At 43.7% G+C, this 15478-nt stretch overlaps 1 protein-coding gene across 7 annotated transcripts in view; it reads right to left on the minus strand.

The window, feature by feature from the left end:
• Positions 1–2446: 2446 nt before the first annotated feature.
• The window catches only part of tbc1d2 (TBC1 domain family, member 2), a 28083-nt gene continuing 15051 nt past the window's right edge, over positions 2447–15478 (minus strand). For 5 of the 7 annotated variants that reach the window (XM_042303125.1, XM_042303124.1, XM_042303123.1 and 2 more), the window contains 13 exons: positions 11864–11990; positions 10987–11102; positions 10494–10732; positions 9939–10208; positions 9539–9679; positions 7490–7600; positions 7159–7331; positions 6549–6861; positions 6236–6423; positions 5178–5298; positions 4723–4908; positions 4396–4517; positions 2447–3677 (listed from right to left, as the gene is read on the minus strand). In XM_042303125.1, coding sequence (XP_042159059.1) covers positions 3473–3677; positions 4396–4517; positions 4723–4908; positions 5178–5298; positions 6236–6423; positions 6549–6861; positions 7159–7331; positions 7490–7600; positions 9539–9679; positions 9939–10208; positions 10494–10732; positions 10987–11102; positions 11864–11990 — 2312 coding nt within the window. In that variant the 3' untranslated portion in view covers positions 2447–3472. Of the gene's footprint in view, positions 3678–4395; positions 4518–4657; positions 4909–5177; positions 5299–6235; positions 6424–6548; positions 6862–7158; positions 7332–7489; positions 7601–9538; positions 9680–9938; positions 10209–10493; positions 10733–10986; positions 11103–11863; positions 11991–15478 lie in introns of those variants that run through there. The other 2 variants (XM_024383026.2, XM_042303127.1) reach the window with 2 other exon arrangements.

A 15478-nucleotide genomic window follows, 5' to 3' on the forward strand; every position in this document is an offset into this window, starting at 1 on the left:
TGGTGGATATGTTGAAGGGAGACATGGCTGTGACTGTTCACATGATAACCTTTTCATTTTCAGCTTCTCGTGTGAGAGAATGACAAGCACCAGCCATCCTTCACAACACCATTGTTAATGTTTCAAAACAGGAAAACAAGTCTGTTGGTGCGCTTTTCTCCGGGAATACACTACTAGACCGTACACTGATGTACCTATGAAATATAAAAGAGCATGTATTTAGAAGAAAAATGGTCAAGCCGAATTAACATTGCCGCAGAACCCTATTGCGCAAAGCATGTTAAGAATTGCACTAAGATGGTATTCATTTAAACACTGATTAATTTAAAGTATCTGTAAAATATTTATAGTTGAATGACTAGCTGTCAGTCAGTACAATGTAGAGATGTTTCTTAAAATGTTTCAGAGGATGGACCTTTCCCCAAGTGAGAGAACCTGCCCAGTGCAATCAAGGAATCCACTTAAGGCACAGGACAGACTACTGATAACTAAACAGCATTTCTCTGAAAACGACATGTCATTCATGAGTACAGTCGTATGAAAGAGTTTGGGCACCCCTGACAATTTCCATGATTTCCATATATAAATAATTGGGTGTTTGGATCAGCAATTTCATTTTGATCTATCAAATAACTGATGGACACAGTAATATTTCAGTAGTGAAATGAGGTTTATTGGATTAACAGAAACCGGTGCATAAATTTGGGCACCCCAATAGACATATCACATCAATATTTAATAGAGCCTCCTTTTGCTAAAATAACAGCCTCTAGACGCTTCCCATAGCCTCTAATGAGTGTCTGGATTCTGGATGAAGGTATTTTGGACCATTCCACCTTACAAAACATCTCCAGTTAGGTTTGATGGTTGCCGAGCATGGACACTCCGCTTCAAATCATCCGACAGATTCTCAATGATATTCAGGTCTGGGGACTGGGATGGCCATTCCAGAACATTGTACTTGTTCCTCTGCATAAATGCCCGGGTAGATTTTGAGCAGTGTTTTGGGTCGTTGTCTTGTTGAAATATCCAGCCCCGGCGTAACTTCAACTTTGTGACTGATTCTTCAACATTATTCCCAAGAATCTGCTGATATTGAGTGGAATCCATGCAACCCTCAACTTTAACAAGATTCCCAGTACCGGCACTGGCCACACAGCCCCACAGCATGATGGAACCCTCACCATATTTGACTGTGGGTAGCAAGTGTTTTTCTTGGAACGCTGTGTTCTTTTGCCGCCATGCATAGTCCCTTGTTATGACCAAATAACTCAATCTTTGTTTCATCAGTCCACAGCACCTTATTCCAAAATGAAGCGGTCTTGTCCAAATGTGCGTTTGCATACCTCAAGCGACTCTGTTTGTGGCGTGTGTGCAGAAAAGGCTTCTTCCGCATCACTCTCCCCGTACAGCTTCTCCTTGTGCAAAGTGCACTGAATTGTTGAACGATGCACAGTGACACCATCTGCAGCAAGATGATGTTGTAGGTCTTTGGAGGTGGTCTGTGGGCTGTTTTTGACCGTTCTCATCATCCTTCGCCTCCGACATTTTACTTGGCCTGCCACTTCTGGCCTTAACAAGAACTGTGCCTGTGGTCTTCCATTTCCTCACTATGTTCCTCACAGTGGACAGCTTAAATCTCTGCAATAGCTTTTTGTAGCCTTCCTCAACCATAATGTTGAAAAATCTTTGTTTTTAGGTCCTTTGAGAGTTGTTTTGAGGCCCCCCATGTTGCCACTCTTCAGAGGAGAGTCAAAGAGAACAACAACTTGCAATTGGCCACATTAAATACCTTTTCTCATGCTTGGATGCACTTGTCTATGACGTTCAAGGCTTAATGAGCTCACCAAACTATTTTATTATTTTTACCTTTATTTAACTAGGCAAGTCAGTTAAGAACAAATTCTTATTTTCAATGACGGCTTGGAAACAGTGGGTTAACTGCCTGTTCAGGGGCAGAACGACAGATTTGTCAGCTCAGGGGTTTGAACTTGCAACCTTCCGGTTACTAGTGCAACGCTCTAACCACTAGGCTACCCTGCCGCCCCTGGTATACAAATCAACAGAATGACAAGGGTGCCTACATTTTTGCATAGCCTTTTTTTCACATCTGACTTAATGTCATAACTTAATATTGCTTCACTAAAAATCTTTGTCTGGACATTACCCCAGTACTCAGCTTTTATTAGAAAATGGCATGCCACTGATCATTTTCTGTGATAACAGAGTAAATTATTATGCAGCCTCAGAGGGGTGCCCAAACTTTTTCATACGACTATGTGTCCATCATAGAAGATCAAGACTTTGACCGAGGGACTGTTTCACTTAGCCTTGTCCGATTTGTACATTGAACACACCCAGTCATAACCCACACCGTTCTGTTTGCCAAACTCTTAGCGTTACCAGTTGATGCACACAACGGGAAAATCAGACACTGAACCTCAGAGACGGTGTTCTGGTTTATTTTTCTTTACACGACAGTAAAGCAAACTGCTCTGCGAATAGCTGAGACCCAAGGCCTGATTTGTCAGCTTCTATTAGCGCGGACAGAATGCCCTACTACTGAGAAGGAAGAGCCAGTATTGTAAAAGCCAGTAACTATACTCAAAACGATGGACCATAGACGACTTGCATGTTTTCCGTCTGTTTTTCTCTCGCTCCTCAGGGCGAGCCATCTTTGTAGGGTGTGAATATTACGGCATTAGCTCCACGTGACTTAACAGATAGAACAATAGCTTTACTCAGCAACAAAGCCACTGTTTTTCGAGGTGTTAGTCGACCTCTTCTTCGTTGTTGGAAACAAACTGCACGTCTATTCTTGTCACACAGGAATGAGAGATACTGTTCTGGATAGGTAACATCAGTTTAACTGGTGTAACAGTAGCTTTTAGAATTGTCTGCAGTAAGGTTGTTTAACATTGGGCAATGTTTTGTTTTTTATATTTCTTATGTATATTCGTTTTTTTTTCAAGGTAATAAATTGGAGAAAGTAAACTTGTCATTGACTGTCGTAGTTGTACATTATACATAAAGTTGACATCTTGTTATGATACACAAATGACAGGAAAAGTAAACTAAATGCAAAACAGTAACACACAAGTATCCTGCATTTGGACAAAATATGCTGCAACCCAAAATCTGGAGTGTGCCTTTTGGCAAACGAGTGAAACATGTCAAATAAAAATCTGTGACATATGCTCGTTGAAATACATACTGTAGTTAAATTAAGTGCGCAAATGTGTACATTGTGTATTTTGCATTAATTCCTATGGCAGTGCATGTACACTCTATTATATGATCTAGAGAGAATGAGGTTGGTCAGGTAGTGTTCTTGACCATAACATACAGTAAAAAATTGGTCTTGAGACTCTGTACCGGCAGGGCCATTCTTAATCAGATGGCTGTATAGTCTAGAACTCCAAAACCATTAGAGCCATTAGTTCCACAGGATCCACCCCTCTGTCCAGAGTCTCTACAGGTCCTCATCGTCCTCACTGACAAGTATAGTGTCCAGGTCCTTGTCCTTACGCTCTGCGCTCTCTGTGACAAACTCCCTCTGCTGGGCCTCCAGCTCTCTGAGCTCCCCCTGCAGGCGCTCCAGATGCAGCACACGCCGGTTCTTCAACAGCTTCATGGGGAACGGGTTCATGTCGCTGAAGGCTATGTTGGTCAGTTTCCTGTTGGAGGGAACAGAGTAAAGTGAGGCAGGAGACAGACAAGCCCAAGATTACTCAGCCTGCTTATTTCCATACAAAGAAACCACAGAATTGAACTCTATGTAAGCAGCATAGACACAAAATACTCCATAAGCTGTATGGCCCTAACACCAGGCTTAGCCCTCTCACACATGTTTTACTTGCATGCATTGGACAGAGATAATTGTATCTGCTCTTTGTTTGGAGATATGAGACTGCTGTGAATGCTGCCCTCAATGCACTCCTCTGGCTGTATAGCCTTGTTTTCTCCCATGTGTTGAGCCCATAGCTGAGACAACTGAGCTATCTGACTTATATATGGTGAGAGCATCAGTCTCGGCCTACAGCAAATAGCTATTCCGTCTGCTCTGCCAGCAACACTCCAACTAAACAGAGCAGCAGAAAAAGAATGGGCTCAGTAGGTACAGGGCAAAAAGCACAAACCATATAGATAATACAACAATTAAACAGGATACAAAAGGACAAGCTAAATGTGATTTAGTGGAATCGTTCACAAACCACTGAGGGGTGAATCAGGTGTACTGGGCTGTAACAAAAACATACACGCCAGCCCTCCAGGAGTTTAAGACCTCTACTATAGTGGTTCCTATCCCACTAGAGAAACATCTAATATAGTGGCTTTTTTTTCAGAACACAACCTCCATAGTTTGAACTTGGATGATCTTTAATGACCTCTCACCTGCCGTCAGAGATGGTCTTGGTGAAGAAGCGCAGGTATTGGTAGATCTCCACGTTGTCATGGATGTTCAAGATGTCCTCTTCTTTGTACTTGAACAGAGCCAGGGCATACCGAAATATCACCTGGATCAAAACCATGCATGTACGTTTACATTAGAACTGCCGCAACAACAAAAAATGTAACAACAGGTGGGTAGATTCTGGACAATCAATATCATTTTGTCAATCAGTTAACAACCAGTCATACTGCAGACAGGACCCACATTTGAATAACCATGAGTTAGAATTTCCTTTCGGCCCAGGCGCTAGTCTCTCTTAAGCGCGGTACCTTGGTGCCCTCGTAGAGGAAGGCGTCCCACACCCGCAGGAGGATGTCGCTGGGCAGGCTCTCAACGAACACCACCAGGAACCAGCTGAAGGTGATGAGGGACACGTCCACACTATGCTCCTCAAAGTGGGCTGTCAGTCGGGGCATTTTCTCCGCCATGAAGTCCTTCAGCACACGCTGGTCCACCTGCAACATCCACCATGTCATATTGAGTCACATCAGCAGATGACAACATATATTGGCATGACATAAGCAATGTTGTTCATGAAATGTATGCGCAATTTAAAAGTTTCAGTTCCATGTTTTGGAACAGATGCAGAACTAAAACTGATTAAATCCCACTAAAAGCACCACTTCCCATATTTGTATTACAGAGAACTATAGACACAATTATTTTACACATCTATACAGTTGTTTAAAATCACATATTTTGCTCCTTCGAGCCAGATCATTACCTGCGAGGCTATGAGTGTTTTGGTGTAGTAGTCCTGAGGCATAATGGTCTCCACCACAGCTACTAGACACCAGAAGGCATCCTCCTCACTCTCTAGCACCAGGAGAGCTATGGCTGCCAGCCTGAAAGGGGAGGGACAGGCCAATATCATAATTGCCCTCGGATATTCTGTCAAGATTGTTTTGAAGTCTGAAAGCTTGTATGGTATATATACAGCCTAGTCTGAGTAGCCAGATCTAGGAAGATGCACGTTTTTAGACTAATCATAGATTTTCACCAAAAAAAACCCTCTAAATTGTTATAAATCAGGCTTCCCTAAATTGAGAAGATTGTGTTGATTGAGTTGGTAGCATCCTGGTTGCATCACTGCCTGGTATGGCAACTGCTCGGCCTCCGACCGCAAGGCACTACAGAGGGTAGTGCGAGCGGCCCAGTACATCACTGGAGCCAAGCTTCCTGGACCTCTATACCAGGCGGTGTCAGAGGAAGGCCCTAAAAATTGTCAAAGACTCCAGCTACCCTAGTCAGCCTGTTCTCTCTGCCACCGCACGGCAAGCAGTACTGGAGCGCCAAGTCTAGGTCCAAAAGGCTTCTTAGCAGCTTCTACCCCCAGCCATAATACTCCCGAACAGCTAATTAAAGGGCTACCCAGACTGTTTTCACCCCCCTTAACGCTGCTACTATTCTCCATTTATTATGTACGCATAGTCACTTTAACTCGACCTACATGTACATATTACCTTGACTAACTGGTATCCCCTGTATATAGCCTCGCTACTGTTATTTTACTGCTGCGGTTTAATTATTTGTTACTTTTATTTTCAAATTTTTCACTTAACTTCTTAAAGCATTATTGGTTAAGGACTTTTAAGTAAGCATTTCACTGTAAGGTCTACACCTGTTGTATTCGGGCACATGTGACAAATAAAATTTGATTTGACATCGTTTTGGAGTCTGCACTTTATATCAGTTTACAGCTTTGTACATTAGGTGGCAGTATTTCTCTAGAGTTAATATTTATTGAGCACACTGCTGACTGATATAGGGAGTCTTAAGTACCTGTTGAGGCCCTGGCAGTAACCGATGGTGGGATTTTGCCAGGAGAAAGCTAGCAGAATTCGTTGGAGCTGCTGCAGAGTGGGGCTGGAGGGCGAGGAAAAGCGCTGATTGGTGGTGAGCGTGCGGTGTAGGTCCAACTGGATCTGTCTGGAGGCTTGGTGGGGTGACGTAAGGCTCTTCTGGCACAGCTGAAACAGTAATGGATGGATTTCATGATAGATGGATGGAAAGACTGACGGACAGATGGAGAAAGATTCTGAAATTGAGAGATGCATTGTAAGGAAGTGAACTAGCCTGATACACTAGCACCCACCTGCTCATAGCGATCCGGGTGGCGCTCCCTCAGCGAGCGTGTGCGTGCCCTTACCACCCAGCGCCACACCCGTGGGCGGTACTCCCGTGGCACGCCACACCGCAGCAGGAATTTGAGCTCCGGGGAGGGGCAGAGGTCATCGGCCGGGCGGCCGCCCAGGTACTGAGCCCAGCGGTCCAACAAGGGTTTGACCCCGGCCTCCTGCCTCAGCAGGTTGTGGGAGCGGATCTCCAGGGCCTGGATCTTGGCCAGCAGCTTCATGTCCTCCACCTCATAGTCCGGGATGATCTTGAAGCCGTACTCGTCGTGCTCCCTGAGGAATGGAGATCAGTGTTCATTCACTGCTTTTAGATGATTTAAGCCTTAATTGACTATTGATAGTAATCTAATTTTTGTTCATTGTGGGACTGCATTGGTGATTTAATGTGTTCTTGTAACAAGGTGTCCCCCTTAAGAGACTGTTGTAAATCTTTAAAGGAATGCCTGTATGAATAAAGAATACAAATAAATAAAAGAGGTTGGTCCTGTCATCTATCAGTGTAGTGAAGCAGAGAAGACAAAAAGACAAGGAAAGGAAGCCAGTTCAGAGTATTGAGCCAGGGCCCATTACCTGACAGGGTTGAGTTTGAGGACGTCGTTCAGGTCTCCTTTCAGTGCATCCTCTATGAGGTTCCTCACAGCCTCCCGCTGGCCCGGTTCTAGAGCCTTGCTCTCCTGCAGCTTCCTCAGTACACCCAGGTAACGACTCTCTATCTGACAGTTACGGGCCTCCAGGTAGGCACACTGCAACACAAAATAAGCACACCCTAAGACCGAGACGGAGGTCCCAATTCAATCAACTGTAGTGGCCTTCAGTGTTTCACTTAAGCACAACCCACTTCAACAGCACATGCAAATGTATTTGGCACTGAGTAGCGCCCATATTCACAAGGCAGACCTACCTTTACCATAAGGCTTTTCTCCTGCTCTGAACTGTTGCGCCATAGCTTGGTCAGCTGGTAGATCTCAGAGTTCAGGAACTTGTTCTGGATCTTGTAGGCCTCAATGTCATCCTGTGTGAGAATTATTAATAGTGAGAGGAAGGGCAGGGTGAAGGCCATTTAAATATGCAAAGAAATAGGATTCATATTTGTACTACAACTACGTTTTTTTGGACCAAAGAATAGAGATTCTATTCCAAAAGACTCAAATGTTCTGGCGCGCCAATTATAACTGTTGCGTAAATTGACACTAAATATCTGCGCGTGATCTTTTTGAAGACTGCCACGTACGAAAATTGAGATTTCTAAACGTGGGAGCACGGCATACGCATGTTTCTGGTTATAAATCAGATCTGTCGTAAACCTGTTCGCGCATGAACGCGCATTATAACTCCACCTGAATAGCGCCCGTCATTCACCTTTTAGAGTGGCAATAACACCCTTATTTGCTGTATACTTTGGAAGTATTGGAATTAGACCAACATGTTATATCTAAAGGAAATATCAAATGTCTTTGGAGGTGTTGGCAGAATGCCGTTTTCTTTTGCGTTGACATTTGACCGTTTCTGAAACACAAAAACAATTGCAAATTGTTGTGGACCTGTAAACATATAGTTTGAATTCCATAGTGTTTTGCATTTACCTTGTCCTGAACCTAAATGTGCAAAAAAACTGAAACATTGTCCATTCTGAAAAAAAAATCTAAACTACAGTAGGCTGTACCAGTGGTAGTCGATACACTTCAATGCAAAATATCAACTGTATGTTATAAACCACGCCCCCTTTTGGATGCATAGAGCAACAACTTGAAATTATAATAGCCTCTCTAATAGGCCATATTAAATGAGAGATGTGCATGGTAATTCGTTAAATGGATACTTCGGGAATATGAACTCATGGCCAGAAAAGGTGCAATGGTTGTGATATATACATTATGTTTATAAATGAAATACTGTCTAGGCTAATCGAGAAATGTGATATTACAGTAGTCAGACGTAGCCTACAAAACGTCAATGGAAAAGGTGAACCGTACAGTTCTACCGTGACACTGCGCTTCGATCGGATCCCATAGAGCAAAATACTTTAAATACCAGTAGTCGATCAATTTACTACTGTGAAGTGGGTCCCATTAAAGGAGAGACGGAACGAACAGTAGCCTATCCTAACTTGTAGGCCTATAGGCTATTTCGCGCGTATGAAACCATCAGTCAGAAAAGAGGAATGTAGCATAGAAAAAGCTTTCTAATTATTTTAGAATGCAAAGATAATTGCATGTAGTTATTATATTTAGCTACATGTTTTTTTTTGCTATAAATAAGTCACCATGTTGACTCCAATACTTCCCACAGTTGTGTCAAGTTGGCTGGATGTCCTTTGGGTGGTGGGCCATTCTTGATACACACAGGAAACTGTTGCGCATGAAAAACCCAGCAGCGTTGCAGTTCTTAACACAAACTGGTGGGCCAGACACCTACTACCATACCCGGTTAGGCCCTTAAATATTTTGTCTTGCCCATTCACCCTCGGATTGGTACATATACACAATCCATGTGGCCTCAATTGTCTCAAGGCTTAAAAATCCTTCTTTAACCGGTCTCCTCCCCTTCATCTACACTGAAGCGGATTTAACAAGTGACATCAATAAGGGATCATAGCTGTCACCTGGATTCTCCTGGTCAGTCTATGTCACAGAAAGACATGTTTTGTACATTCAGTATATATTCCCCATTTGCACAAGGCTAATAGGCTACTTTGCCTTCTTGCAATGCAATACTTCAACCACTGGAAACTGTGCGTATACATGGTCTAAAGTTTGTGGGTGGATAAGCACATTCTCACATCAAGTTCAGTTTTTATAAATGCCAACTTTTACATAAAAAATGACACGCGCATGTTTTGGGGCATATTTTGTGAGTATGCAACATTTATAAATTAAGCTCCTGGTCTTGGTGTCGAGGCTGGGCTTCAGTCTTGATTCCATCTCTGGTGTTGGACTGACCTACTACCTACCAACCACAAACCAACCTTGAGGTTCTCAGTGTCCTCCTGCAGCTGGTGGAAGGTCAGGGCCTCCAGGCCATTAGTGGTGGACATGGTGCGTCTTGGGTCGGTCATGCAGGCCGCCACCTGCTCTGACAGCTTCAGGATCACCTGGGATAACATCAGAAAATATGATATTATTAGGCAGTGATGCCATACATTATCATATCATGAAGTGTATACACTTGGAGCCAAATAGAACTCGGGCCCATATTCAAAAGGCATCTCAGAGTAGGAGTGCTGATCCAGGATCAGGTCCCCACTGTCCACATAATCATTATGCTCGATAAGGCTATACTGATCCTGTATCAGCACTCCTTCTATGAGACTCTTTGTGAATACGAGATCAGACCCCAAAAATGGGTTTCACCTCCTGTTTGGAGTTGTTCTTCGCCATCATCAGGGTGACGTTTTCCTTCAGCTCGGCCACGTGGGCGTCCCTTTGGGCCAAGCTCGCCCTCAGACCCTCCGCCTCGACCTTCAGCTCCTCCAGACGACCCTGCAGGTTAGCGGCTTGGCGCTCGCGGTGCCTCAACAGCTCCAAACGCTCCTGCTCACACTCGGCAGCCAGGAACTCCGTGCAGGTCCGCTTCTCCAGCTGAGCCGCCTCAAGGGCCTTGTGGAGAAGCCACACCAGCTCCTGGATGGGGGAAAGGGAGGAGGAAGAGGATAGGGTAGAGCCAGGGGCAGGATGGGAGGTGAATAGTGAGGTTAGTCCATCTAGTCTGGCACAGATTCAAATGAGAAGGAATACATTGAATTTCAAGATATTTGTAGGCATATCAAACCAATCAATACGCCATATTCTAGACGTCAGAGAGTGGATAAGGGCAGGGTGGAAATCAAGCATTGATTTGTAAGATATTGGAGATATTGATTTGTAAGATATTATTAGATCTGGCACAGCTTTGGTCTTAGCTCTAACCTTCTGGGCCTTGACCTCCTCAGCCAGCATGTGTTTCTCCTGCTGAAGGCGGGTAGTCTTGTCTGAAGCAGCTTCCCGTAGCACAGCGGGCATGGTGGCAGAGCTGCCCCTCGTCTTCCTCCTGATCCTCGGGGACGGGCATGTGAACGACCTGCCCTCCCCTGGGGAGCGCTCACCCGCAGGGTCCGCCAACAGCAGCGGGGTGGTAGGAGTCGGGGGGTCAACAGGAGTCCTAGGGTCTGTAGGAGGGCATGGAGGTTAGCTATGGCTCTGTGGTTATTATGGACTGTGAGATCAACTTGTGAAATAAAATGTTTCTTTGTTTAGACGAGAAAAAAATGACAATGTTACTCGAGCAATGATGACATTATGCCATCAGACATTGAGAAAACCTGATCCTTCTGTATGATTTCAATCAGCTGCCGACAGAGGGCAGAAGGGTGCCAGTGAATTAGAGAACATCTCCAGAGGCTAGGGTGTGTGTGGGACATACCAAGCCTGTCCTGGGCTGTCTGGTAGGGGGTCCAGGGAGGAGGCGCCTCCAAATGGAACACACTCCGACTCAGTTCCTGGGAGGACCGCTTGTAAAAAAGACTGTGCACCGAGTTCCTGTAGGAGCAGCACGCATGTGTGAGAACACACACACACACACATAAGCATGCACGCCAACATCTCCACCCCCAAGTGTCAGCCTTAGTGTAAACCTACTACTAGAACAATCCTTTATTATGAAGCGATTAAGGTACAAGTCCTCCAAAAAAACATTAATCTCAAAGTCACTTTCACTATGAAGTCAATCTTGACATGTTCGATTGGCAGAGGACAAACACCTGTAGTCACAAACAGTTCTGTCTACGATCAATAACTTCGATGAATATCAAGTCAATCTTCAACTACTACAACGTATCCCAAAGTGATGGGGGAAAAAAATCTACACAGTTACATATTGGGATAATATTTTTGAAGGCACAACATCATATCGTTTTGACAATATCACAATGTTACTTTTGCACTAGTTGGCTGTACCTGCACCAAAACCTTCATAGGTTTTTCTTTTTTTTTCAGCACTTTTATTTGCATGACTGATTGTTTTCTCATGGCTCTCTCTCGTCCCTCTGCAGCAGACATATGGTGAGCAATATGTTTGGAACATTGAATCGTAATAAAATCACAGTATCGAATTGCAATACAAATAGAATCTTGAGAATCGCAATACATATCGTATCGGCGCCTAAGTATCATGATGGTACCTGGCAATTCCCAGCCCTAGTATCCCATACCATCTGTTGTACAGGTCCAGTCATATGCCTCAATGCCAAATGAATGGCAAAGATAGGTGGAAAAAATAATAAATGAATAAATTCACCTACTGAATCTCTATCAGAGGATGTTTGAGGGAGAAGTTGCTTAGGGGGGCCCGTTGTTGCGGTGCGGGCAGATTGGCAGCCTCCTCACCCAAGAGGCCTGGCGGGGTCTTCATGGTGGGCAGGAAGTCATCTACGTTACAGGAAGTAACAGGAAAGAACAATGTCAGTGGATCACGCCCTCTGGAGCCAGGGCACACAAAGGACACAGCTACTCATGTAACAAGCAGGAACCTTCTGGCTGAAGACAATGAGTGATATTATGGGCTGTAATACAGAGAAAAAAAGACCATGACTATCCGGCCACATGGTCTCGAGATGAGGTTGTTTGATCTTACTGTACTGCTATGAACTGAAAGTTATGACACCATGGGGTGAGACCCATTGAAAAGTCTAAAAGATTCACATATTTTTATTAACTGACAAAAGTCCTGATATCTTTTGGGCAACCAAGTTGTGCACGCTAGATACAACTACAATGGCGACCGTGGGAATATTTAAAGGAGTACCACGGTCAAAGCATACTGTTCTGTTCCTTCGTGAAACGTTCTGGGCATGTCAGGACAAGCATGAAATACCTCACAGTTCACAAACCAGTAGGTAGGAAAGGTTGTGTCTACAACAGGAGCAAACTCAATGGCGTTGGGCAAAGTCAAAACAGGGAACTAGCAATAACGTCACTTTTACATTGTTCATTGATGCATATTCAAGACAGCTACGACTTGAACAGTTGGATTTCTCACTTATACAAGCCGTTTAAGCTCCAAAATATCATACAGATGTGTTGATTTATTGGACCAGAATAGCCTGTAGTATGTGTAGTGTAGCCATGCGGTGCTGTAACCAAGGCTCCTAGTTCAGCAGTGTGTCAGACGGGCACTTCCTCCCTCTCTCTCTCTCTGTCTGGGCCATGCAGAATCACCTCCTGCAGCTGTCAGTGGAGCTGTAGCTTAAACATTCATTACATAGATTACCCAGGGGTCAAAGAGCAGGGCACATTGGGATCACCTGCGACACATTCAGTAGGCAAACATTGTGGAACTCTAAGATAAAATATTTCTACATAGAACAAACCTGTCTCTCAGCTCTATTCATGACATTTCTATCTGCAACATTCTACAACTTTTGCCTACTGAATTTGGCCCTGGTTAGACTTCTTCGAACACTTCATATTCTACTGTTGAAATACTATTGTAAAAGAGGTGGTGCTTGTTTTATTGACTAGTTAAGAAAGTGTGGCGTAGCTACGGAGTAATAATGTTGGGTAATACAGTAGCTGCTACCATGTCAAATCAATACCAAGTGGATAAAATCCAACTGAGTTTACCTTCACATTTAGAATGAATGAAGGACATTAGCATCTCAATTCCTGTAAAATCAATACTCATAGTATTTCTATCTGGAAAGTACAGAGTGTTTCAAAATGTTGTGAATAGAGCTGAGAGACATGTTTGTTCTACGTAAAATATTTATAATCTTAGAGTTCCACAATGTTTGCCTACTGAACGTGTCCCAGGTGATTCCAGCGTGCCCTGCTCTTTGACCCCTGGGGAATCTGTGTACTGAATGTTTAAGCTACAGCCCCACTGACAGCTGCAGGAAGTGATTCTGCATGGCCCAGACAGAGAGAGAGAGAGGAAGTACCTGTCTGAGGAAGTACCCTGGAAGTACCCTGCTGAACTAGGAGCCTTGGTTACAGCATCAACTGTACATTTCAGTGTTCCTCAAGGCTCCATTTTAGGACCACTACTGTTTTCACTATATATTTTACCTCTTGGTGATGTCATTCGGAAACATAATGTTAACTTTCACTGCTATGCGGATGATACACAGCTGTATATTTCGATGAAACATGGTGAAGCCCCAAAATTGCCCTCCCTGTAAGCCTGTGTTTCAGACATAAGGACATGGATGGCGGCAAATGTTCTACTTTTAAACTCAGACAAAACAGAGATGCTTGTTCTAGGTCCCAAGAAACAAAGAGATCTTTTGTTGAATCTGACAATTAATCTTGGTTGTACAGTTGTCTCAAATAAAACTGTTAAGGACCTCAGCGTTACTCTGGATCCTGATCTCTCTTTTGATGAACATATGACTGTTTCAAGGACAGCTTTTTTCCATCTAGGTAACATTGCAAAAAATCAGAAACCTTCTGTCCAAAAATGATGCAGAAAAATTAATCCATGCTTTTGTCACTTATAGGTTAGACTACTGCAATGCCCTACTTTCCGGATACCCAGATAAAGCACTAAATAAACTTCAGTTAGTGCTAAACACGGTTGCTAGAATCTTGACTAGAATCAAAAAATTTGATCATATTACTCCAATGCTAGCCTCTCTACACTGGCTTCCTGTTAAGGCAAGGGCTTATTTTGAGGTTTTACTGCTAACCTACAAAGTATTACATGGGCTTGCTCCTACCTATCTTTCCGATTTGGTCCTGCCGTACATACCTACACGTACGCTATGGTCACAAGACGCAGGCCTCCTTACTGTCCCTTGAATTTCTAAGCATACAGCTGGAGGCAGGGCTTTCACCTATAGAGCTCCATTTTTATGGAATGATCTGCCTATTCATGTGAGAGACGCAGACTCGGTCACTGACACGCAGACTGAGTCACTGACATGATTTTCCTGTCCTGGTTTTTTTGTTTGTTGATTTGATTGATTTCAATTACCCGAATACAGTGTCCTCAGTGTAACCCCGAGTGTAGAAATAATCAGTTACAATATGAACAGTAGATAAGTGGTTTACGGGTATCAAGTCTTCAGAGATGAAAGCGGCAACGCAGCTAGAGCGAGCATTTGTCTGCAATTTGCAGACGGCGCAGAGAAAGATCTAAGCACATCTGATCAACGTTGTTTCCTGTCCTGAACCCCACCTACCAATCTCAACCTTGACCAGGCACGCCCCCCATGGGGCATATAATAATAGATCATTCAATACTGGAAGGATGAATTTGTTATTTGCAATGATAAAGGCCTGTGTAAGTGAAAATAACCTTTCATCTGTTTCATGAAAATGCCATGACCCTAAAAGTCCAGAGGGATTTAGATTGTTCTTGCGTTCCCCTCCCCAGTCTATCTACATTTTACGTCATTTATCAGACGCCCTTATCCAGAACGACGTACATGAGCAATAATTGCCTTGCTCGAGGGCACAGACAGATTTTTCACCTAGGTCGGCTCAGAGATTCAAACCAGCGACCTTTTGGTTACTGGCCCAACGCTCATAACTGCTAGGCTACCTGCAAAAGGGAAGTCAACCCTCCATTTGTTAGTCAGATACTGCACCTTTACGACAGCAATACAGGTTTACAGAGTAGAGACATGAATGTTGGCAAAGAATGACATTTCTTCTAGAAACTATTGCAACAGAAAAAAGTTATCTGCCAGGGCCAGTCATTTGCCAATGTATCTAAGTAGTGCACATACTAAATATATATATTTATATAGAAATGCCTGACTTAACTCGTGGAAATACTGTATTTTACATGATGGAAATGAGCAGCAAAGACAGCTTCCTTATTATTTGTAAACATAGGTCTCTGTTCTAAAACACTAGAGACCAAATAGGCCAGTTGTTTCCCCAGACATCAGCTGACTGGCCTGCTGGAGGAA

This window comes from Oncorhynchus tshawytscha, linkage group LG21 (assembly GCF_018296145.1).
Source record: "Oncorhynchus tshawytscha isolate Ot180627B linkage group LG21, Otsh_v2.0, whole genome shotgun sequence".
In the NCBI taxonomy this organism is placed as follows: domain Eukaryota; kingdom Metazoa; phylum Chordata; class Actinopteri; order Salmoniformes; family Salmonidae; genus Oncorhynchus; species Oncorhynchus tshawytscha.